This window comes from Pseudogymnoascus destructans, assembly GCF_001641265.1.
Source record: "Pseudogymnoascus destructans isolate 20631-21 unplaced genomic scaffold scaffold_14, whole genome shotgun sequence".
Lineage (NCBI taxonomy): Eukaryota > Fungi > Ascomycota > Leotiomycetes > Thelebolales > Thelebolaceae > Pseudogymnoascus > Pseudogymnoascus destructans.
The window spans coordinates 671,713-694,332 of NW_020167533.1; the positions used below are offsets into that span (position 1 = coordinate 671,713).

General features: G+C 49.5%; 2 protein-coding genes across 2 annotated transcripts; one reads left to right on the plus strand and one right to left on the minus strand.

Annotated features, from left to right (window-relative positions):
• Nucleotides 1-3,478: 3,478 nt before the first annotated feature.
• On the minus strand, nucleotides 3,479-4,879 carry VC83_05684 (uncharacterized protein). Its single transcript, XM_024469300.1, has 2 exons — nucleotides 4,138-4,879; nucleotides 3,479-4,069 (listed from the first exon to the last, which is right to left on the minus strand). Exons 1-2 carry the CDS (start codon nucleotides 4,667-4,669, stop codon nucleotides 3,738-3,740), a joined length of 864 nt encoding a protein of 287 aa, XP_024323096.1. The 5' UTR covers nucleotides 4,670-4,879; the 3' UTR covers nucleotides 3,479-3,737.
• A 1,145-nt stretch (nucleotides 4,880-6,024) lies between these two features.
• On the plus strand, nucleotides 6,025-6,909 carry VC83_05685 (uncharacterized protein). The gene is made up of 4 exons (XM_024469301.1): nucleotides 6,025-6,081; nucleotides 6,138-6,251; nucleotides 6,307-6,460; nucleotides 6,532-6,909. The coding sequence occupies exons 1-4, from the start codon at nucleotides 6,027-6,029 to the stop codon at nucleotides 6,614-6,616; spliced, it is 408 nt and encodes a 135-aa protein (XP_024323097.1). The 5' UTR covers nucleotides 6,025-6,026; the 3' UTR covers nucleotides 6,617-6,909.
• The last annotated feature ends 15,711 nt before the right edge of the window (nucleotides 6,910-22,620 follow it).

Sequence of the window (22,620 nt, forward strand, 5' to 3'; positions counted from 1 at the left end):
AATTACTATATAAAATACTATGAGTGGGAATGCTCAAGATTTTGGTAAAGAGTAGCGGTGAACATATGCAAGTTGTGAGTTGCCGCAACCCGCTTCCTCTCACGTGAAGTGCCGCAACTCGCTTACTCCAACCTTGAGCGAAGCGAAGCTCAAGGTTGGTCACGACGATTAACTTATGGGTAAAAGAATAAATTACCCTGTATAACAGGGGTAAAAGAAGTTTTTACCATGTCTAATTTACGTAATCGTGACTCCGCCCTCACCGCCCTACAAAGTAACGTCAGCCTTGACCTTGCTGTCACGACCTCGCCGTCGCCGAAAGCCCTCCCCTTCCGAGGCTCAAAGCCCTCCTTTGACGAGGCCACGAAAGCCCTCTTCGCTGAGGCCAGCCAAGAGAATGGCTGCCATCGACTTGTTGGCCGTGCCAACTGCCGGCACTGAGTACTCGTCGTTTGAGGACCTCGAGTTCGCCCTCCACGACTGGGCCGTGAAGGAGAAGTTCTCCTTTCGCATCGTGCGGAAAGAGGCCCGCTCTAGCACATACGTATGCGCAGCGAAGGGGACAACTGGCTGCACTTGGAGGTGCAACGGCACCTCTCCTGCTGAAGGTATGTGCCGTCTCTCAATTCAAGAGACGGAGCACATATGCATGGGTGCTCCATTGAGCACCCATCGCTCATCCTCGCGACGGGAATGGCTCGATGGAGCTATTGCCCGTCATATGAGGGTTGCTCAGGCCACGAAGCCTGAGCAGATCATAGATATGCTCCGCGTGCAATTCGCAGAGCATATCTCATATAAGGTCGCCCAGGAAGCATGAAGCCGTGCTTTAGGCGACGACATTCAACGTCATAGGGAGAGCTTTGAGCTTCTCCCTGCCTATGAGAGGAGGCTCCTAGACGCATGTCCAGGAGCGTACATAGATCTTGTTATAGATCTACGTACAGAGCAGTTCACAAGGATCTTCGTGGCCCCTCCGACTGCCTCTGAGACGTTCCGGCTTTGCCGCCGCTTTGTCGGTGTTGACGGAACTTTCCTAAAAGGAAAGTTCGTCCAGACATTACTACTTGCTGTTGGCATTGATGCCAACGGCCACAACGTCCTCCTAGCATGGGCGGTGGTGGAATCTGAGAACCGCTCCTCATGGGAGTGGTTCTTTCGCCATCTCCGTCGTGTTCTTGTTGAGATCACAATGGAGCCATCAACCTTTGTCTCTGATAGAGACAAGGGCCTTCTTGAGGCTGAGAGGGTTCTTGGTCCTCATGTGGCGGTTGCATGGTGCTGCCACCACTTAAAAGAGAGCTTTTGCAAGGCCCATGGAAAGGGCCTTGCACCACACTTTTGGAGCGTCGCCCGTGCGAAAACGGGCCACGCATATGAGCGAGCATTAAGTAAAATGGCAGAGGTGAAGCCCTCTGCCGCCCAATGGTGCCGTGACCACCACCCAGAGTGCTGGGTTGAAGCTTTGTTCGTAGGCCGCAGATATGGCCACGATACAAGCAACATTGTTGAGTCCTTAAATGGAGGACTAAAGCTGGAGCGAGAGCTCCCAACAATAGAGCTTCTAGACTCCCTCTGGCATCGAGCTATGGAGCAGCGCTCAGAGCGGCTCGCTGCCGCTCTAAGTGATATCGAACACAACCGGCTTTGGACCAGTTGGGCAACAGGCCTCTTGTTAACTGGAAAGCGATGGGCAATGGGCCATACGACCCAGTTGTCCACGCCTCTTGCTGGGAGGGTGATGGAGGCCGATGGGCGGATTATCCTTGTTGACTTAGTGGCGCGCTCTTGCGAATGCCACCGTTTTCAAAGCAATAGCGTGCCTTGTGGGCACGCCCTCTCTGTCATATATCGGCAACAGTTATCTGTTGCCGACTATATGCCCGAGGTGCTCTCCACAGCGACGTGGAGAGCAACCTATCATACACCGCTGCCGCCAGTGAGCATACTAGGCTTAGCAGCTGCACACGACGATGTCTGCAGCCCACCAATGACAAGGGTCCCCCGCGGGAGGCCTAAGAAAGAGAGGATTCGGCTGGAGAAATCCCGTGCCCGCCGTGGAGCGACGCAAGAGGGCATTGAGGCACCGCTGCCTCTGCACCTCCCTGGCGAAAATGAGCGCCGTAGGTGTGGAACCTGTGGCGAGGACGGCCATAACAGCCGGACGTGCATTCGTCCTCATGTTTGAGGACAAATGCGCATCATAGAGGGGCTATGGGGGCTACGGGGGCTACGGAGAAGGGCGTGGGCAGAGAGATGGGGTGGTTTTGGGGAGTGGTGGCGATGGTGGCTATGGCCACCGAGGTAGCGACAGCGAGGTTGGCGGTTGCGGCACTTTCCGGGCGGTGTGGGGCGGTAGTTTATTCTTTTTTACTAGCTACAGGGTAATTTATTCTTTTACGCTGTTATACAGGGTAATTTATTCTTTTACCCTTAACTTATAAAACGTCAAAAATAACAAAAATCATACAACAGTGGGTATTCGCTAGTGGTCGCCCAACCAACTACTAATCCGCCGTAGGTGAATTACTTACGCGTTTTGCAGCGAAGATTGAGTGGGACCACTGTGATCACTGGTATCATCAGGTGGTAACTGCTCTTTCCAAAATTGTAGTCCATTTATCTCTATCAGCTTATTGCCACTGTCACTCACGGGCATAGATGCAATGCGCGATTTGAGCCACAGTTGAATTCGCAACTTGGGAAGAATGTAATCTTAGTTTCTGAGTTACGACGATTTACACCACACCAACATCGTCAATGGCTTTCCTCACAACATCGTCTGCCACAATTGGCAACCGCAACCTCGAGCGCAATTTGAGCCACAGTTTAAATCGCAGTTTGAAAACGACAATACGGAGTATTGTTTATCTTATGACTGTGGTAGGTCCCGCATTTCCCCCCTCTGCCTTCTCATCCTCATTCTTTGCCTTTTTGCTCACATATTTTAAAGCCTCGCCCTTCGTGTCTTGCAAACTTTCCTCATCATCTTCGCTCTTCCGTTTCCTGCTCACACAGTTTGAACGTGGTTCTTCAATATAATGAGCATCCTGAAAATGGGCCCGGGAGTCTCTGAAGCGTTCATGAGTGGTACGTGACATAAGGGATGTAGACATTCCTTGTTTTCGGAAGTCTTAAGATGCTTGTCAGTGTGATTGAGTAGCGGACTTCGTCATCCATTGCTGCATCCTTTGTGATGGAGAAAGGGTCTCATCGCCTACGCAGAATGGATAGTAACCTGCGATAGCAAGCGTGTAGCTAAAAGTAAGGAGCCCGCATCTCATTTTTAGATTTCAAGATGCCATTTGAAATGGTTGCTTCACTACAACTCCATTTGCAATATGCATAGCAGTACTCAGCAAATGGGAGCTTTCGGTTCCGAAGCCGGCGGGAGTACGAGCTAGGTTGTTGGCCCAGCCTTAGGTGTGCCATTGAGAATATAGTAGCGGAGTTTTTATATAAAGATATATTCAGGTCATTACTTGCACTCAAGACTTGTAGGCTTAACGTGGCGAAGTTGATATTTTAAAAAAGCTGTATTGATTCTCGAATATCCCTCTCATTAACTTTGTGTGCACATAAGAAGATATTCTGCCATGAAGGCTCAATCATAATTCTTCACTCCGCTCTTTGTGTAGGTCATCAACTGCCTAGCCAGGCCCCATCAATCTCTTGAGTGGTGAACCGTCAGGACTTATTACCTCGCTATATGGAATAATGGCAAGTCGTGATTGTTCTTAACATTCCTCCCCTGGACTAACCATTGTATCCTTTTCGTATTTCAACTGCTGCTCCTTACCCATCTTGTAAAAAATCAACGCCCCCCAGAGTTGCGCCGCAGAGAAAAGCACATGCAGAATCGGTGTCGCGACTTTGAGTGATAGCGTCCATTTGTCCCAAAGGCTTCCAAACAACCACATGACAATCACTGTTTCAATTATGGTTCCGAGGAGCTCGAGGGCCATGGTCGTGTATAGGATTCGGGAGAGCAGCAGGTGGTTAGAGTTGTGGATGCGGTAGATGATCATAGCGATATGAGGCCAGAGTTCGGCGAATACGTCAAAGGCTCCTGTAATAACGATGAGACATCTACGTATTAGGATGTTTGAAGGATGACAGGGCAGGGATGTGACGTACCCCAGACGAAACAAAGAAGAAACTCGAACACAGCATCGCTTTCATGATCGAAATTGATACTCATCGCCACAGCTGCCTGCGCAATAATAATCGCGCCAACATGATGGGCACAGCTAATCGGAGAGACCTTGTCGCGGTAGAAGAGCTCGAAGATATACATGACGGTGAAGATCTGAGAAGAGACGATCATGACATCTCCGAGGGTCGTTGACGAGCCCTTAACGAAATGTGTGTGTGGTGTTGCATGGCCGGTGAAAATCGCGAGTAAGGGGTAGGCCGTTACAATGAGGAGGAGGATTTTGGTGCCTGCGGCGACGTGGTGGTTAACGAAGCTGCGACGTTGGCCGTTACTGAGAGACTGAAGGATTTGGGGTGAGTAGGCTTTAGGGACGATGACAAGGTCGAGGAGGTAGAGGCGGATGATGGCGAGGACGCAAGCGGTTATTGTTAGGATGAGGCCGGAGAACGGTGCAATGTCGGAGATGAGTTGATTGATGATCTCGCTGAAATGAAAGCTGCCGTGGTGGTGCATATTTAGAGAGCGGTACGGCCAGGAGGCCTGAGTTATAAGAAATAAAGAGAGGAGCGATCGGGATCATGAAATATGGCTGGTTTTGTGGTTTTATTGACGCCTAGAGTCCTCGTATTACCTATAATTAGGTACCAATGGCATGTGCAACGAAAAAGACAAAAAGAAAGAAACAAAAAAAGTCGAAAGGAATGTGTCCCTTAAGAAAGGTTGGAAGAGCTGAAAGCGAAAAGTCGGGGTAGAAGCACATTGTGGGGAAAACGACAGCCCCATTGCCACTAGCGTGCGCTCCGCCCCGCCAGGCGAAGTCGGGCGACAAACCAATCTAGACCGGGTACGAACATCGGACATCCCTGTAGTCGAGAATGGTCAGGCCATGTTTGGGGATATACTCTTGTCGCACACTTTTCTACTCGCTAGACTGTGATGGTGGAATAAGAAACCCAAGCGCGCGGAAGCCGCCTTCCTTTGCAACCGACCGACTGTGGCTGTAGTGCAAAGATTGGCGATGTTCAAGCTTTTGGTCAAGCTTTTGGTCATACTAGTACGTACTAGTTCGTACCCTGCCTGCAGTTTCATCAGAACTAGCTGTGCGGCCCTCAGGAACCACCAGGATCCAGCAGCCTCACCCTCCTCTGTCCAACAGTTTATTCCCTCACTACCCTCACTACCTAATCGGGAGGTCTTTTCGTCCATCCGAGATGCTACGTATCAAGGGTGATCTACCGATACGAGGATTCCTAGCAATACGAGGATTCCCGTCGCACCGCTTCTACACATACCCTCCATTTTTGAGAAGAAAGACATTGTTGCTGAGATTTTGGATAAATCAAAGACAAGGCAAATAGAATGAGGTTCAGAGAAGAGAATGGAGTTGATTCGGATTGTGAAGAGAAAATGATAGAATCATGAGAGGTAATTTATACTTTAACGTGGGTCAAACCCCGGAAGGCTTGGCGCCGGTTTTGGCTTTTCTCAACGCGTCGCTTGCCAAGAGGTGGTTGCCTATAAATAGTAACGAACCGAGGCGAATATTTTTTTTTAGATTAACTTAGTGGTCGACCCTGAATTTAAGGCTGAAACCAATTCCACATTGTGGTTCATGGTTAGACGCTGGCGGGATTGATGGTGAGGCTGTGTAATTGGGAGATTTATCCCTACAGTAGAGTCTCGATAAGACGATGTAATCCATCCCTTAGTTCAATATCGTCTTATTGAATACGAGTATTGTGCAGCGGCGCCGTAGGCGCCAGTTTGTGACTCTGCCTGCCGTAAGTGGTCATATGATTTGGCGTTACATCACGTGATCTACGACGCGTAACCCCTCCACTTTCTCTTTCCTATAACAACAACGGTGAAGATGTCCGCCCCCGCCCCCACCACTGAGGCTTCTGGCCTCAATGAGGATCCTCGTGGTAAGTAAACCCGTTTCCTTTTGTTATTTGATTACTGTATGCTAACTTGTGAATAGAAGAAGAAGCTCCTGCTCCCGCTCCCGCTACCACGACCACCACCACGATGACCCCGACCCTGACTCCGACAACTCTGAATCTGCCTAGGGCTGGCGCTGCACCAACAGCCAACGGTAAGTAACACCCCTCCCCCCTCCGATTGATAGATTGATACTAACGACTGGATAGATGAGCCTACGGGCGCCTCTCCGCCGGCCCTGACGTCCCCCGCAACCTCCAACACGGCCGCGTCTGCGCCTCCTGGCCCTGTGCGCCTCCTCAGCGACCGAATCTGCGGTGGGCCCGTCCCCCGCGACGCCCGCACGCCTGGCTACGGCCGTAAGTAAGTAACACCATTCCCCCGTCCGTAAACCGTCCGTAAACCGTGTAGATTGATACTAACAATAAGTATAGGTCACCCACAGGGCCTGGTGCTCAACTCCCCGACTCCCAGCCAGCAGATGGCGCTGCAGCTTGCAGCTGTCCTTGCCCTCCCTGACGCCCGCCACCTGGAATTTCACGCCCTCGACTCCTCCGACCCGCCGAACCTCGTTGTTACGGCTAAGTGCTAGTGCTATGGCTAGCACTTACGGCTGCAACCTCACGTGATGGATAACATTGGATATCATGGATATTATGTTCTCCATGTTATCCACGGCGATCCACGAAATGTCATGGAATGGATAACATTGGATATCTTGGGGATCCACAGAATATCAGGTGATGGATAACATTGAATATCATGGATATTATCTTACCCATGTTATCCACGGATATCCCTTTGCAACTCAATATAGTATTCTTTACAATACTGTAACGTGTTACTTGGAAAGCCTTTGTGTCTAATACCCTGCCTCCTCTGTCAAGTCAACCTTACGCAAGAAACCTCTGTGTCTTCTATCGTTTAGAAGTCAGCATTACACTTGTGAAAATGCAGAACCTTAAGGTGGCCATAGGGTTTACGGTTGGCGAGCTTGTCCAGCCGCCATGTACCGACTGTTACGATATCAAGTGCGCCTTGCAGCTCGACTGGGGGTTCAGGGGTGTGGGAGCTTTCCAGGGTTGGAGTGAAGTTTTCAGTTGTGGAGTGAATTCTCAGAACTGGTCTTGCTAAAGAGAATTCACTCCACAACAACATAGCTGTATATAGATCGAGCCACTGCTCGATTGCTCCTCTTCTCTTTCCTTTCTTCTCTAGATTGAATTTAATTCATAATACCCAACTGGCGCCCTATGCCTTGGTGAACCGTGACACTGACTGCATGGCCGGATACGGCCAGTTTGCAGGGTGTGTCCGGGTGGAGGGACTCCTTCATGTACTACGAAGGATACAAAAAAGATGATGAGGAACCCCGTTGGGTCAATCCCCTTAAGTACCCGAAACGGGTCTGACTTGGCTAACCTGCCCTAACTCTCCCCACGTGACCGTAACCTGCCCGACTCCGATCCCTTCCATCACTGAGGGTGGAAGCATCCTTACACTACCCCCCCTCTTAAGAGAGTGTTTTGTCCGTGAAACACGCTGTGAGAATTATTTCCGCAACATCTCCTAGTATCCATGAGAAGAGCATCATATGTTGGCTGGAATTCTGTTTGTAATTGCATATGTAACAACCCTGATTATGTGCCGTGTCGGCAAGGTGCATTGTATGTCCTGCTAGAGCTGTGCCGTATTGACTCCGTTCAGTGTGTGCAAAACCAGAGTTTGCTTTGTTCGCTCTGGGGTACATTCGTGGTGGTCCGAGTGGACTCTGAATCACATCCGCGAAACGTTCGGGTTCAGCTGTGCTTTGTTCACTCTGGGGTACCTTCCTGGTGGTCCGAGTGGACTCCGAATCGCATCCGCGAAGCGTTCGGGTTGGACTGTCCTTCGTATGAAAGGAGAAGTGGCCACGCTAACCCGATTCGGAGTTCATTGTTGTAAGCCAGACTATGAGTACTGTAATGGTGGGTGCACCAGATGTGAGAATCTAGCCACCCAAGGAAGGGATGAATTTACTAAGACAACACACTGTCTTAGGAAAAAGATCCAAAGGGTCGTAGCTTAGACTATTCCACAATGCAGCAATCAGGTGTGTGATGTAGTGAAGTGGTTCAGACAAGTTGCAACAAATGTTGAGTCTGGGAACTCAGGGGTAAGTCAGAGGTTAACACCTCACTGACTTTTCAGAAACAAGGAGTAACAAGATGAATGCTTGGAAGCTTGGAAAAGACGTGGAAGTATGTGATAGTCGATTTACTGTATTGTCTGCTTGCCCTTTCTTAAGGAAAGGGCAATCCTATTTATGCTAAAGGAGTGTAGTTCTCTCATTTTCCAAGACTTTCCATAACTAACCAGGCTTGGTAACTGTAGTCGACGTAAGAGAATCCCATAGAACCATCTCTTAGGTTCGTAGCCTATAGGAAGTAAAAGGAGGTCCAAGGTCAGAGTACCCCTATAGACAAATTATGTCATAGACAAATTATGTCATAACTTAACCAATCTTGTGGGTAACTAAAGAGCGATGACGTGTAATGAATCATAGAGGTTCGTAGGAGCTTTTAGAGCTATCGTTCATGCTCCTAGGCCTCTAGTTGGTAGACATATGTCATGTGGTAGTATGAGTGATGTCATGTAATGAATCATAGAGGGTTGTAGAGATATGCTATGTGGTAATATCGGCCCAGTAACTAAGGAGCGATGACGTGTAATGAATCATAGATGGTTGTAGCAATCGTTGAGTAGTATTGCTCTTGTTGTTGGTGTGATAAGCCAAAATATGTATAGTGACTTGTAGGTTTGAGGAGGAGATTTCCAAATTTGCTCTTGAGTTTGATAGCAAACTGAGTGCAACGAATGTCAGTATGACAAGTACGCAGCCGCATCCACTTCTTCTTGTTGTCTCCAACAACAACGCCAGTGACCACCTCCGTTTACAGTAAGTGACCCCTTCTCGTGGATTGTTTGACGGTGTACTAATGAATTGGATAGTATATTTTCAATCCACACGTACGAGTAGGTGATGTGAACGCATTGGTGCATGGGTGACAATGTGTGCTGGGCTGACGGGATTCGTAGAATTCCAACTTTCACCAATGCCAGTTCCCACGCCCTCCGGGGCCCTTTCGGCTGCCTTCCGGGTGCTCTGTCTGCGCTGCCTTCGGGCAAAAGCTCATGGGATCCAATCTCACAAGTGCGTCTGGTCCGCTGCCAGCTCCAAGTGCGGGTACTGCACCGCACAGCACTCGGCTTGCGTCCTGGTGGGTTTTCTTATGGGATTCGGTGTTGGGGTGGGTTGGCTGGTGCTCATCTTCGTGGAAATAGCTGCCCTAGTTCCTTGGGGAAGAGTTTGCGGCCCTCCGCACCGCTGAAAAGGCCACCCCCCTCGTTCCTGCCGACGTCGCCGCCGCCACCACTGAGGCAAATCGGGTGACCCTCCTGGCTGCCCAGAGTGTCCCCAAGTTTCGCTCTGAGGCGGAGCGTGACCTCTATGAGAAGGCACGCGCCACTCGGGCTGCCCTCGAGTCGGGGCTTGCCGTGAGTAGACCCCCTTCTCATTGTGTTGTTTCGGTGCTGACTCTGGGCAGCAAATTCGGTTGTCGCTGCGCCGTCTGTGGACGGAACAGGAGAGCGTCCCGGCTCTCTTGGGGGAGTTGGTGGCTGCTGTGGGCAAACTGCCCACCGCCGCCAATCCCGCGGTCGCTCCGACTCGGGGTGATGGGAGGAGGAAGGAGGGGCAGGATGGGGAAGTTGGGGCAGCCTACAGGCGGGAAGACCCTGTGTCGGAGGGGACTCAGGCCTGGCCCTTCGTGTGGGGTCACTTCCACCATTCGTCTCTCATGGTGGTAGCCGCTTGTTGCGACGCCGGTGAGACGTTTGGGAAGGGTGACTCCCGCAAGGGTTACGGTGGTGAGTGCGCCCTGGCTCGGAGGGTATTTAGTTTAGAGTCGTAGATAGCAACGACTCTGTTTCTTCCACTTTGTCTTCCCTCCCGTGATCGTAGTTTTGTTTCTCACCTGCCTCCCATGCCGTAACCCATCCAAATAGTTCTCGAGGTGGACCTGGTAAATCTGGGTATTCCGTGTGAAACTCTCTGAGTTTATTGTCATACTGACATTCATTGCACTCAGTTTGCTATCAAACTCAAGAGCAAACTTAGAAATCTCCTCCTCAAACCTACAAGTCACTATACATATTTTGGCTTGTCACACCAACAACAAGAGCAATACTACTCAACGATTGCTACAACCCTCTATGATTCATTACACCTCATCACTCCTTAGTTACTGGGCTGATATTACCACATAGCATATCTCTACAACCCTATATGATTCATTACATGACATCACTGCTTAGTTACTGGGCTAATACTACACATGACATATCTCTATTAACTAGAGGCCTAGGAACATGAACAATAGCTCCAAAAGCTTCTACAACCATCTATGATTCATTACACGTCATCGCTCCTTAGTTACCCACAAGATTGGTTAAGTTATGACATAATTTGTCTATAGGGGTACTCTAACCTTGGACCTCCTTTCACTTCCTATAGGCTAGGAACCTAGGAGATGGTTCTATGGGATTCTCTTACATCGACTACAGTTAGCAAGCCTGGTTAGTCATGGAAAGTCTTGGAAAATGAGAGAACTACACTCTTTTAGCATAAATAGGATTGCCCTTTCCTTAAGAAAGGGCAAGCAGACAATACAGTAAATCGACTATCACATACTTCCACGTCTTTGCCAATCTTCCAAGCATTGATGTTGTTACTCCTTGTTTCTGAAAAGTCAGTGAGGTGCTAACCTCTGACTTATCCCTGAGTTCTCAGACTCAACATTTGTTACAACTTGTCTAAACCACTCCACTACATCATACACCTGATTGCTGCATTGTGGAATAGTCTAAGCTACGACCCTTTGGCTTTTTTTCCTAAGACAGTGTGTTGTCTTAGTAAAATCATCCCTTCCTTGGGTGGCGAGAGTCTCACATCTGGTGCACCCATCATTACAGATGGCCCTTCGACATTGATTCGTGTGCTTAGACATTTCCTCTTGTTCCTTTGACATGTTTTCCATTGTGTGGACCCATGCGGTATGCATTCGGTCTGAAACCGCCTTGGCTTCATTTCGGTTTAGGGTCTCCTGGGGGTTGGTGCTTTTCGGGGTGTTCCAATCCCAACTTGTACGTGGATCGGTTCCGTACTTGAGTCAGTAGGGGGTCATGCCAAGGGATGCGTGGAGGAGTGTCATTTGGACGCGGTCCATTATGTGGATGAGGTCGCTCCAGTTATCTTGGTAATGAGATACGAAAGTCCTCAGTCTCTGATCGATGTATTGGTTCATGATTTCCATCTGTCCGTCGGTCTGCTTATGATAGGCAGTCGAGAGCTGAACCTTAATGCCGATAATTGGACAGAACTCCTGCCAAAAGGATGATACGAATTGGAGTCCGCGGTTGCTTACAATCGACTCCGGAGTGTGTCCGAATCAGTATATCCATTCGATGAACAATTGTGCTATTTGCCGGGCAGTTGTGGTTTTGTAGCAAGGTATGGTCACCGAACTCTTTCCAAGTCGGTCCATAAACACTAAGATGCTGTCGTATCCATGCTTGTCCCTTGGGAACTCCTTGAAGTCCATGGTCAGGTGTTGCATAGGGTATTCGGGTATGGGCAGCGGGTGTAGGAATCCTTGTTGCTTGGTGACATTGGTATGAGAAAGCCGACATGTCACACAATTCCTCACATATGCAAACAATCCGCTTCCATCTCGACCCAGTGGTCTTCGGAGCAATCAATTTCATAGATGCTAGTCTGAAAGAACTCGGAGTAGCTTCGCATCATCTCGTGATGGAAGGCATTGGCACTGATTTCGCATATCTGTATGGGTGTGAAACTAGGTACCAGTTTCACTAGTAGAGGGGGAGAAACCTCTTGGTTTCGGGTAGGACTCGGTGGCATATCAGTGATCTCTTCATAGCCTTATGTTATCACTTTCATGTTCATCGAGTGTCCGCCTGCATGGCATCTGTCTTTGTGGTGGATTGCAGCATCCCTGCGATTCGCATCCGGCTGGTATCCGGGATGTCGAATGGACATTTCTCGCGTGTAGTAGGGCAAGGTGATCTCCTTGCTCCAGCTAGGAGTCGGCAGGTACTCCTTTGGCCATACTAACTTGCTCTTTGCAGAGTCGAGTAGTATTCGGAAGCGGCTAAAAAGCTTCTTCCCAATTATCACATCTTGTGCTCCGAGGTCCAGGAGTACAAATGGGCAGTTATATATCTGACGTCATTCGACTGTTAAGTGTAACCGACTATACTCTGATACGTGGCCTTGGATTTTGCGCTGAAATCCACGTATGGGCAGAGTAGGGTAGATTCTGTATGGGGCTCTGAAGCGCTTTCGACAGTCGTATTGCGAAAGGCTTGTTAATGACAAGGTAGCCATTTGCTCCTGTGTCTGCTAGGGACTTTGTTTGCACCCCGAGTCCATTCATACTCAGGGTCGTGTCAACTAAGAACTGGGTACCTCCCAGGAGTTCTCGTAAGTCTAGTCCTCGCAGGTCACATTTGCGTAGACCTAGGAAGGAGCCTTCTCCTAGGCCTCATCGTTTTCCTCGAGGGACGCATCCGATTGAAGTTCCACGGCTTCCTCTCATTGTTCTTCTGCCTCGGGGGCGTTACGGTCGATTTCCTTGATAGTAGCATTAAGGGGCATTTGTCCTGGAAATGGCTGGGCTTGCCACACTTGAAACAGTTCCCTGGGGATGCTGGGACTGCGGTCTTCACATGCTCCAGCATCGTTGTCTTGGGGAGGAATGTGGTTCGGGTGTACAGAGTGGGTGTGGCTCGAGTCGGCTTCAACGCCGACGCCTTTGCCGTATCCGTGGTATGTGTGGACGTCCTTGTGAGAGCGGGTAGCGGATTCAATTCGTTGTTCTGGCGCCGTTGCTGATCGAAGGCGGTAAGTTCTCGTACCATGGTCTGGTAGTCTCCATTCCATTGGTTTTTGATGATCGCGACACGGCTGCGGAATTGGGGAGTCAACTTGTTCCACATGTACCGTAACCATTCCGACTCAGAGACTTGTCCTGTGATAGCTGCACTTTGGAAACGAGCCTTGAACTCTGGGAAGATTTCGCTAGAATGCCCCTTCTCTCCCATTTGCAGGTAGTCAAAGAGGTTCCTGGCCTGTTCTGTCTCGTTGCCTGTAGTATGAACCTAGTAGATCCATCATCTCCTCAGCACTGCGGAACCCATGCGTAGCGACAGGTATTGGGGCTCTAGGTAGGTCTTAGCCAGGCCAGTCATAGTTCCCCATATCAACGCTCTTCTCGAGACGTCGGTAAGGTAGTGGTCCTCATTGACTCGAGTCGGCCCTGAATCAAAGCGCTCCATTGTAGGAAGGTATGTTCTATCCCATCGCTGAGCGGAGTGATTCTCTCCGAGATGGTAGATTACTTATAGCGAGTCGGTGGGTCCTCGGTGTGCATTCGTGACGTGCTTGGGATCGATGGAGAATGAAAGTCCTGAAGAGGCAGCAATTGATCTGTCTCAGGGGTGTTTCATGTGCGAGGCGTTCGTTGCTCCGTAGCTTTGACTGTGGGTATGGGGGCGTCCACCGGCGGTGTGGACAGGATTCTGGTCTGGGCTGCCGTCAGGGTAACTAGTAGATCCTTGACCTCCCGTATCTGTGCTTCGAGGTGGGCCATTCGACTCGGGTGTCTTTGGATGGCACAGCGGTCGTAGCTGCAGTGGTGATTTGTCTGGTAGTCATTCTGGGCAGTTGACCGTCATTGTCTTGGGGTATGTTTGATGTCGGCTTTTTCGACATATTTGTAACGCTGACTTCTAAACAATAGAAGACACAGATGTTTCTTGCATAAGGTTGACTTGACAGAGGAGGCAGGAGATTAAACACAAAGGCTTTGCAAGTAACACGTTACAGTATTGTAAAGAATAATATATTGAGTTGAGCACGAAGCTCCTATCTAAGGAAATACTATCTACTTATATAGTGGCGTCGTGCCTCATGGGTAATCTGGATAGTTGTGTTACGACGGAACAAGAAGGCTGGCCAACTACAGGACAGGAAGGAGGGAGGTCGCATGAGACCGGCCCTGGTACCTGGAGAGGCAGCGGGGAATAGTAGTTCCGAAAGTATCACGTGACGGACTCGCAGGATGATGAGAAGAGTCTAAGAGTCCAGGACTCCGAGGACTCGAGTGAGTTCCCAGGAGTCCATTAGGCACGTGACGGACTCGCAGGATGATGAAAAGAATCCTAAGAGTCCAGGACTCTGAGGACTCGAGTGAGTTCCCAGGAGTCCACTAGGCACGACGCCACTATATAAGTAGATAGTATTTCCTTAGATAGGAGCTTCGTGCTCAACTCAATACAGTATTTGTTATATACTAGTAACGTGTTACTTGAAGCCTTTGTGTCTGATCCCCTGCCTCCTCTGATAAGTAAACCTTTACGCAAGAGAACCTCTGTGTCTTCTATCGTTTAGAAGTCAGCGTTACACTTTGAGCACCACTTCTACAAGGCACTGGCTCATACACAAAGCAACATGTCTGTCATCAGTTCGAAGGGGAAAACCCCCACCACGCCAACTTCGTCTCAGAGGTCTAAGCCTGAGAATGAAGAGATGCCCGACGCACCCACCGTCAACGAACTCAAGGAAACTCTACGCGTCAAGTTGCCCGACACTTACTCCGGCAACCGAAAGGAACTTGAGGTGTTTTTGCTACAGGTCGAACTGTACCAGCACTTCAATGACGAGAAGTTTCCCACCCAGGAGAGCTATGCCCTGTGGACTATGTCCTACCTTAGGGGGGAAGCCCTGCGATGGATCGAACCATTCCTCAAGGATTATTTCAAATATGAGAGTACCAATGGAAGCATGGCAACTATGCAGACTATGTTTGGCAGCTGGAAAGGATTCTGTAAGGAAATCCGACGCATGTTCGGAGACATCGATGAGATTAAGACCGCGGAAGACCATCTGTTTGCACTTAAGCAGACTGGCAGCGCCCTCACGTACTCCACAGAATTCCAGAGATACGGCAATCAGACAGGATGGGACGCCAGCGCACTCATCAGCCACTACCGACGTGGGCTGAAGAGCCATATACGTATGGAACTTGCCCGTTTGGAACAACAACCAATGGACATGGTAGCGCTAATCGAACATACGGTCCGAATTGACAATCGACTATACGAATTCCAGAAGGAACGTCGGACCTATGACAAGCCCAAGAAAAGTTACCCCTACCGGGGAAACGAGGGCAGACGACGGGATCAACACCCGCGAGACAACTGTTGGTCGGACCCAATGGAACTCGATGCCACGTTCAAACCTGGACGACCCCGTGACCCTAAGAAAGACAGAGAATTCAAGGAACGACTCTGTTTTAACTGCGACAAGCCAGGCCACATGGCCCGAGACTGCAGACAGCCAAAGAAAGGGAACGGCGGACGCAAAGTCGGCAAACAACTCAATGCTACCTGGCAAGGCCGGGGAGGTTACAACGCCTCGGGGATGCAGTTGAACGCCACATTTGTGAACAAACAGGACTGGGGAAGAAACGGCGAAAGCACCCCAGAAGACGAGAGCTCAGACGAAGGGTCGGAGGCGGAATCGTTCACCGTCTCGGAACAGGAAACCTTCGACGAACTGGCACCTATGGAACCAATGAGTCCACGGTGCAAGAGCGTAGTAAGACGCATGGCAAAACACGCCCACGCGAAGATTAGGGCCGAACGAGACAAGCCCAGCGGCCAGAGGAGGATCCCTACGCTTAAAGGAATCTACACAAACCTACTGCAGGGATTACCACAAGAATGTCTAGTGGACGACTGCAAGGACGACCTCTGGAGATACTACGACCAACTAACGAATACCCGCAGGCTGCTTGGCACGTCCCCAGACGTAGCTAAGTTGGAAGCCCAAGAAGCGGAAGAACTGGAGAAGGATGTCGAGCATATGGCTAAACTGAAGAATATGAAAAGCGTCGAACTTTACTACCAGTACCGCAGGAGAGCCCTGGAGAAGTACGACAAGAAAGCCAGAGATATGCTCCGACGGGAAAATGCGAGATCCACTCCACGCATCGAAAGGAGAGCCATGGAGCAACTAGACACGTTCTCCACGCCTCCGAGGGAAGATAGTGCATGGGTGAGAGGACAGCGGGAACTATCAACGACAGACGCAACAGAGACTGATCATCCCTGGCACACGTATGTCTACTGGGAGTATTGCAGCGAAGATGACTGCAAGCTCCACTGGAAAAAGAAACACCAGAATCAGTTGTTTCCCCGATCCTCGCCCAGGATACACTTCAGAGACGCAGAGCAAGTTCACGCCCTCAGGCGAAGCCAGTCTGAAGGGGACTTGCCTATCAAAAGTGAACAGGTATACGAGAAATACCCACATCTGCTAGACGAAGCAGAAGAGCGAGGGAAACGATCTCCCCAAGGACCACCATTGGAAGCGGATGAATGCTATCCTTCCTCGGACGAGTCAAAAAACTAGGAGTCCTCGACGGTAGGCCACCGGCGAGCGACACGAAGAGGCCTAGTACAGACCAGCTATGCACCAGGACGGGCAGCATGCAACTATATGTGGTCGCTAAGATACAACAGCGACACCTCCGAGCAATGATTGACTCAGGAGCGACGGGCAACTTTATGACAAAGAAAGTAGCAGACACGCAAGGTTTCAAGACGCAATTGAAAACCGAACCATACCCGTTAATGGTCGTAGATGGAGAGCCCATCTCGACTAATGAAGGAATGGTGACCCACGAAACGGTCCCATTGGAAATGGTCATGCTACACGGGCACAAGGAAAGGATTCAGTTTGACATCGTGCACATGGACAACCATGCGTGCATCCTTGGTGTGCCATGGCTCAAGAAACACAACCCCCAGATCGACTGGTGGAACGAGAAAGTTGTGATGAGCCAGTGCGCGTGTGAACAACGGACGGACACGCGACAACGGGAGAAACCCTCCCAGGGCCGGAAGGAGTTATGTGCAACCTCCGAGCTCGATGACCTAGCCCAGGCATCCTCACCGACGAGTATACCGGTGGAGTACAAGGAATACGAGCAATTATTCCAGGAAGGCCCTAAGAACGAGGCGCTTCCTAAGCACCAACCATGGGATCACGAGATACCTTTGGAGAAAGACAAGAGTCCACCGTTCGGACCAATATATCAGCTATCAGAAAAGGAGCTGAAGGTACTTAAGGAGTACATCGATGATAACCTAGCGAAAGGATTCATCAGACCATCCACATCACCAGCAGGAAGTCCGGTGCTTTTCGTACCAAAGAAAGACGGCTCCCTACGGTTATGTGTGGACTATTGAGCATTGAACAACATCACAATCAAGGACAGGTATGCCCTGCCGTTAATCAACGAACTACATGATAGATTTCAAGGAGCAAAGATCTTCAGTAAGCTAGATCTGCGAGGAGCATACAACCTGATCTGAATCAAGGCTGGGGAAGAGTGGAAAACAGCATTCCGCACCCGCTATGGCCTATTCGAGTATCAAGTCATGCCCTTTGGGCTAACAAACGCACCCGCATCTATGCAACGACTGATGAATGATGCTTTGCACGAATACTTAGACATCTTTACCATTGTCTACCTAGACGATGTCCTGGTGTATTCAGCAACCAAGGAGGAGCATGTCAAGCATGTCAAACTCGTCCTGAAGAAACTAAAGGAGTACAGCTTACTCCTCAAACCAGAGAAGTGCGAGTTCCATAAAAACCAAGTCGAATTCTTGGGTTACATTATTGGAACGCACGGCATCAAGATGGACCAAGCAAAAGTAACGGCAGTGTTGGAATGGCCAACACCGACCACGGTCAAGGAAGTGCAAGCCTTCCTAGGCTTCGCCAACTTCTATCGAAGATTCATCTCAGGATATTCCAAGGTAGCTCAACCACTCACGGAGCTTACCAGAAAGGATCTCGAATTCAAATGGACGGACAAGGCAGAGGCTGCTTTCCAGGAACTTAAGACGAAGTTCACGGAAGCACCTATCCTTGCTACATTTGACCCTACAAAGAAGATCATCCTCGAAACGGACTCTTCTGACTTCGCAATTGGAGCATGTCTGAATCAACCAGACGAGAACGGTAAGTTCAAACCAATCGCGTACTACTCTAGGAAACTGTCACCCGCGGAACTCAATTACGACATCCACGACAAGGAGCTACTGGCTATTGTCGTTGCCTTTGAGCAGTGGCGAGTATATCTTGAGGGACCCACCTACCCTGTGCAGGTATGGACGGATCACAAGAACCTCATATACTTCACCACGACCAAGGTTTTAAACCGCAGACAAGTCCGCTGGGCAGAAACCCTCGCAGCCTACAACTTCACGATAACCTATCGCAAGGGCTCCGAGAATGCAAGAGCAGACGCTCTCAGCAGACGGACCGACTACGCCGGCCCAAAGGAAGAAAGACCTAGAGCAATTCTGAAGAAAACAGATGCAGGAATACAGTACAACGAGTTACTAGTGACGATCTCAGTCATCGAAGATACAGAACTCGAGGAAAGACTCAAGAAAGCTTACGCAACAGACGAATGCGCCAAGCGAGTCTTGTCCAAAGTCGAAGGCGACTTCGCCATCGACGAACAAGGATTAATTCGATACAAAGGGTTAGTGTATGTCCCAAGTCAAATGAGACGCCCGCTGGTGCAAGAACAACACTCGTTACCAGCACACGGTCATCAGGGAGTAACACGAACCTTCGAACGAATCACCCGACACTACTACTTCCCAGGTATGAGGAAGCAGGTAGAGACAGTGGTAAGAGAGTGCGACATTTGCAGCAAGTCAAAATCCAATAGGCACCTGCCATACGGACAACTCAAGTCGACACCAGTACCAAAAGGAGTGTGGAAATCAATAGCTTTGGACTTCGTCGTCAAGCTTCCACCCTCCAAGGACCCGTTAACAGGAATAGAATACGACTCTATCCTCGTCATCACGGAAAGACTCACGAAATATGGGAAGTTTATACCATATCTAGAAGCTAGCGACGCCGAGGCGCTCGCATATACCTTCATTCGAGTCATATTAGCCGATCATGGGATGCCAGAAGAAATCATCTCATATAGAGACAAGCTCTTTACTTCGAAATTCTGGAAATCATTGATGGCGCTACTGGGAACAAATCATAAGCTGTCAACAGCTTTTCATCCCCAGACAGACGGCCAAACAGAAAGATTAAATCAGACCCTTGAACAGTACCTGCGAAGCTATGTCAATCATCAACAGGATAACTGGGTTCAGATCTTACCCATCGCACAGTTTGCATATAACAGCGCGATGACAGAAGCAACGAAAGTCTCACCGTTCTTTGCCAATTATGGCTACCAGCCAGAAGCATATAGGCAACCAAGACCGGATGAATCACGAGCTGAACAAGCCCTGATCGTGGTGGAACAACTGAAATCGTTCCACGAACAACTTGCGACGGACATCCAATTCTTAAATGAACGATCCGCCGCATACGCAAACAAGAAGCGCAGTATGGAACCTGCCTTCAAGGAGGGGGATAAAGTATACCTACTCCGGAAACATATCAAAACGAAACGACCAAGTACAAAGTTGGACTTCAAGAAATTGGGACCATTCAAAATATTGAACAAAGTCAGCTCAGTTAATTACAGACTGCAGCTACCCAGGAAGTCTAGACTACACCCGGTATTTCATGTCTCACTACTGGAACCAGCAAGAGGAAATACCCCAATTGCGACCGACACCGAACTCCAACCCGAGAATGAGATAATCGAATATGAGGTCGAAGCGATCCTAGACAGAAGGTTAGTAGGACGTCGAGAAGAGTTTTTGATAAAATGGGAAAATTACGAACCTACGGATAATTCGTGGGAACCAACAAGGAACATCAGCAAGGAACTGCTGGAGGAATATCGACGCCGCCATCCGCCAGCCATTGATCCCAAGATGCAGGGGAGTAGGCCAGTGGATCGGAGGAAGCGGGGGTCCCGGTTACAGACGAGGAGGCAGCGCTAACTGCCTGTTCCTCGACCTCAACAGCGTCACGCTTCTCAGCAGCCACACGTTCGGCCTCCTCTGCCGCATCAAGCTCGTCGAGGGTTTTCAAACCTCGCCGGAGCATATCTTTACCACGGGTTCAGATGAGGCGTTTCTGCTTCCGCAGACGAAGTAACTTCGAAAGGGTTTCTTCCTCTTCGCGATCCAGGCGATCCTCCTCCCGTTCGAGCTTCACCCAGTCGGGATGCTCAGGACCCATACAGTCACATTTTTCTTTCAAGTTGCGACGAACGCACTCGGCGCACCGCCGTGAATCATTTGGAGATGACACGCAAGTAACATTTCGCCTCACGCAGTTCGAGCAAGAATCCATTTCGGGTAGTTCGTATCCGTGGTTCTTTATTCGACGGACAAGATCGTTGCATTCCTGGAGTTTGCGGGCAGTGTCAGTAGGCATGTTGCATGTTGAAGGACTCGCTGAGGAGCAGCAGAGTCCCGGGGACATGGACGTACTTATAGGATTCGAGACGAATGCCCAGGGGAAGGGAGCGAGTGTTACGACGGAACAAGAAGGCTGGCCAACTACAGGACAGGAAGGAGGGAGGTCGCATGAGACCGGCCCTGGTACCTGGAGGGGCAGCGGGGAATAGTAGTTCCGAAAGTATCACGTGACGGACTCGCAGGATGATGAGAAGAGTCCTAAGAGTCCAGGACTCCGAGGACTCGAGTGAGTTCCCAGGAGTCCACTAGGCACGTGACGGACTCGCAGGATGATGAAAAGAATCCTAAGAGTCCAGGACTCCGAAGACTCGAGTGAGTTCCCAGGAGTCCACTAGGCACGACGCCACTATATAAGTAGATAGTATTTCCTTAGATAGGAGCTTCGTGCTCAACTCAATACAGTATTTGTTATATACTAGTAACGTGTTACTTGAAGCCTTTGTGTCTGATCCCCTGCCTCCTCTGATAAGTAAACCTTTACGCAAGAGAACCTCTGTGTCTTCTATCGTTTAGAAGTCAGCGTTACAAGTTGGCGGATAGCTAAATATTCAGGATAGTTCGTGGATAGCTCAACTATCCAATATCCACTAGTTTCTGCAACTATCCATTAGCCCCGTCACATGGCAGCCTACCCTGCTTGCCCCCTGTGACTCACACGTCACATTACTAGGCCCTGGTCCTGTAACCATGACGTCACGTTACCGTAGCTGTAACAATATTTCCTCGGGTGTGTATCGGTACCGATACGAAAGAGCTTGACTTCCGGTAGCTCGTAGCTATCAACGCTCTTGTCCACAATTTCCTCTGTGCTAGTAGGGGGTTCTTAAGGATCTCATATCCTATTTGGCGCCAAACGTGTTGGCGACTTTACCAGCTTGTTCTGAAGAATCAAACCCTGATCTACTGGCTGTCTGTGAGATCTCTGGAATCACGGCTATTTGAAGTCATCAGGTCTCTCGTCCAAAACGTCACCGAGTCGCGGTCGATGTCATAATGGTAGTTCTCCTGAGTCGTTCGAGTGTGGGATATTATTGAAGTATGGCCGTCCCCAGCAGGCGTGATCTTTTTTGTATAATGTAAGGACACAGGGCACCCAGCTCACAGTAATAGCATATGAGAGTGCGAGTCGGAGGCTAAACGGATGCTATCCTATAGGTCTACTACGAAGGATACAAAAAAGATGATGGGGGAACCCCGTGAGTCGATTGTCTCAAGTACCTGAAACCCATCCGACTTGGTTCCAACTCAGTTAGCCCACACAAATGATCACACGTGACCCCGCAGCTACCCAGAGTCTACTCCCTAGAATGAGAGACGAGAAGGCATCCTTACACATACATGTCGAAGGAGTAGCTGTGCTGTTGCTTCTGCAGTTGTGCCTTCTTGGCCTGCAAAGCATGGGATAAAATGGCGTTCTTTGTAAGTCAGCATGCTACGACAAGGATAGCATTGTTTCCTTCACACAATGGCAATCCTGTAATAAAGTTGAGTGATATGTCCTGCCACGGCTGGCTGCCAACAGGGATTGGTTGAAGAAGTCCATTATAAGCATCTCTTGTAGGTTTTGATCTTTTGCAGATATGGCAGTTCTTGGTGTATTGTATAATTGTCTTATCCATCCGGGCCAGTAATACTGTCTTTTGATGACCCGAATCATCTTCCCAATGCCAGGGTGTCCCATTGCTGGTTGGTCATGAATTTCTTGTAAGAGTTCGACGTGAGCACTTTCTGGAACCCAGACTCTATTATGATAATATAAGAGCCCTTCCTTCACCTCGCAATATGCTAGAGCTATGTCTGGACTGTTTCGTTCTCCATTCTGAAGCTTCTGAATAGTGTCTTTGCATAAGCTGTCTTGATGTTGCGCAGTTTGGATTTTGTCTAGAATACTTGCTTCCTGTAGGTGGACTGGCGCGAGTTGGATGTCTTGATTCACCTTAGCATCTTCGAATTTCCTTATCTCTTGGAGGTCT

What these genes read in the sequence shown, in the direction of transcription:
- VC83_05685 (XM_024469301.1), top strand. Translation starts at nt 6,027, where the DNA reads ATGTCCGCCCCCGCCCCCACCACTGAGGCTTCTGGCCTCAATGAGGAT. An exon ending in CCTCAATGAGGATCCTCGTG is followed by an intron (nt 6,082 to 6,137) that starts GTAAGTAAACCC and finishes ACTTGTGAATAG; the next exon opens with AAGAAGAAGCTCCTGCTCCC. An exon ending in ACGCCTGGCTACGGCCGTAA is followed by an intron (nt 6,461 to 6,531) that starts GTAAGTAACACC and finishes CAATAAGTATAG; the next exon opens with GTCACCCACAGGGCCTGGTG.
- VC83_05684 (XM_024469300.1), bottom strand. Translation starts at nt 4,669, where the DNA reads ATGCACCACCACGGCAGCTTTCATTTCAGCGAGATCATCAATCAACTC. An exon ending in TCTTCTTTGTTTCGTCTGGG is followed by an intron (nt 4,070 to 4,137) that starts GTACGTCACATC and finishes TCGTTATTACAG; the next exon opens with GAGCCTTTGACGTATTCGCC.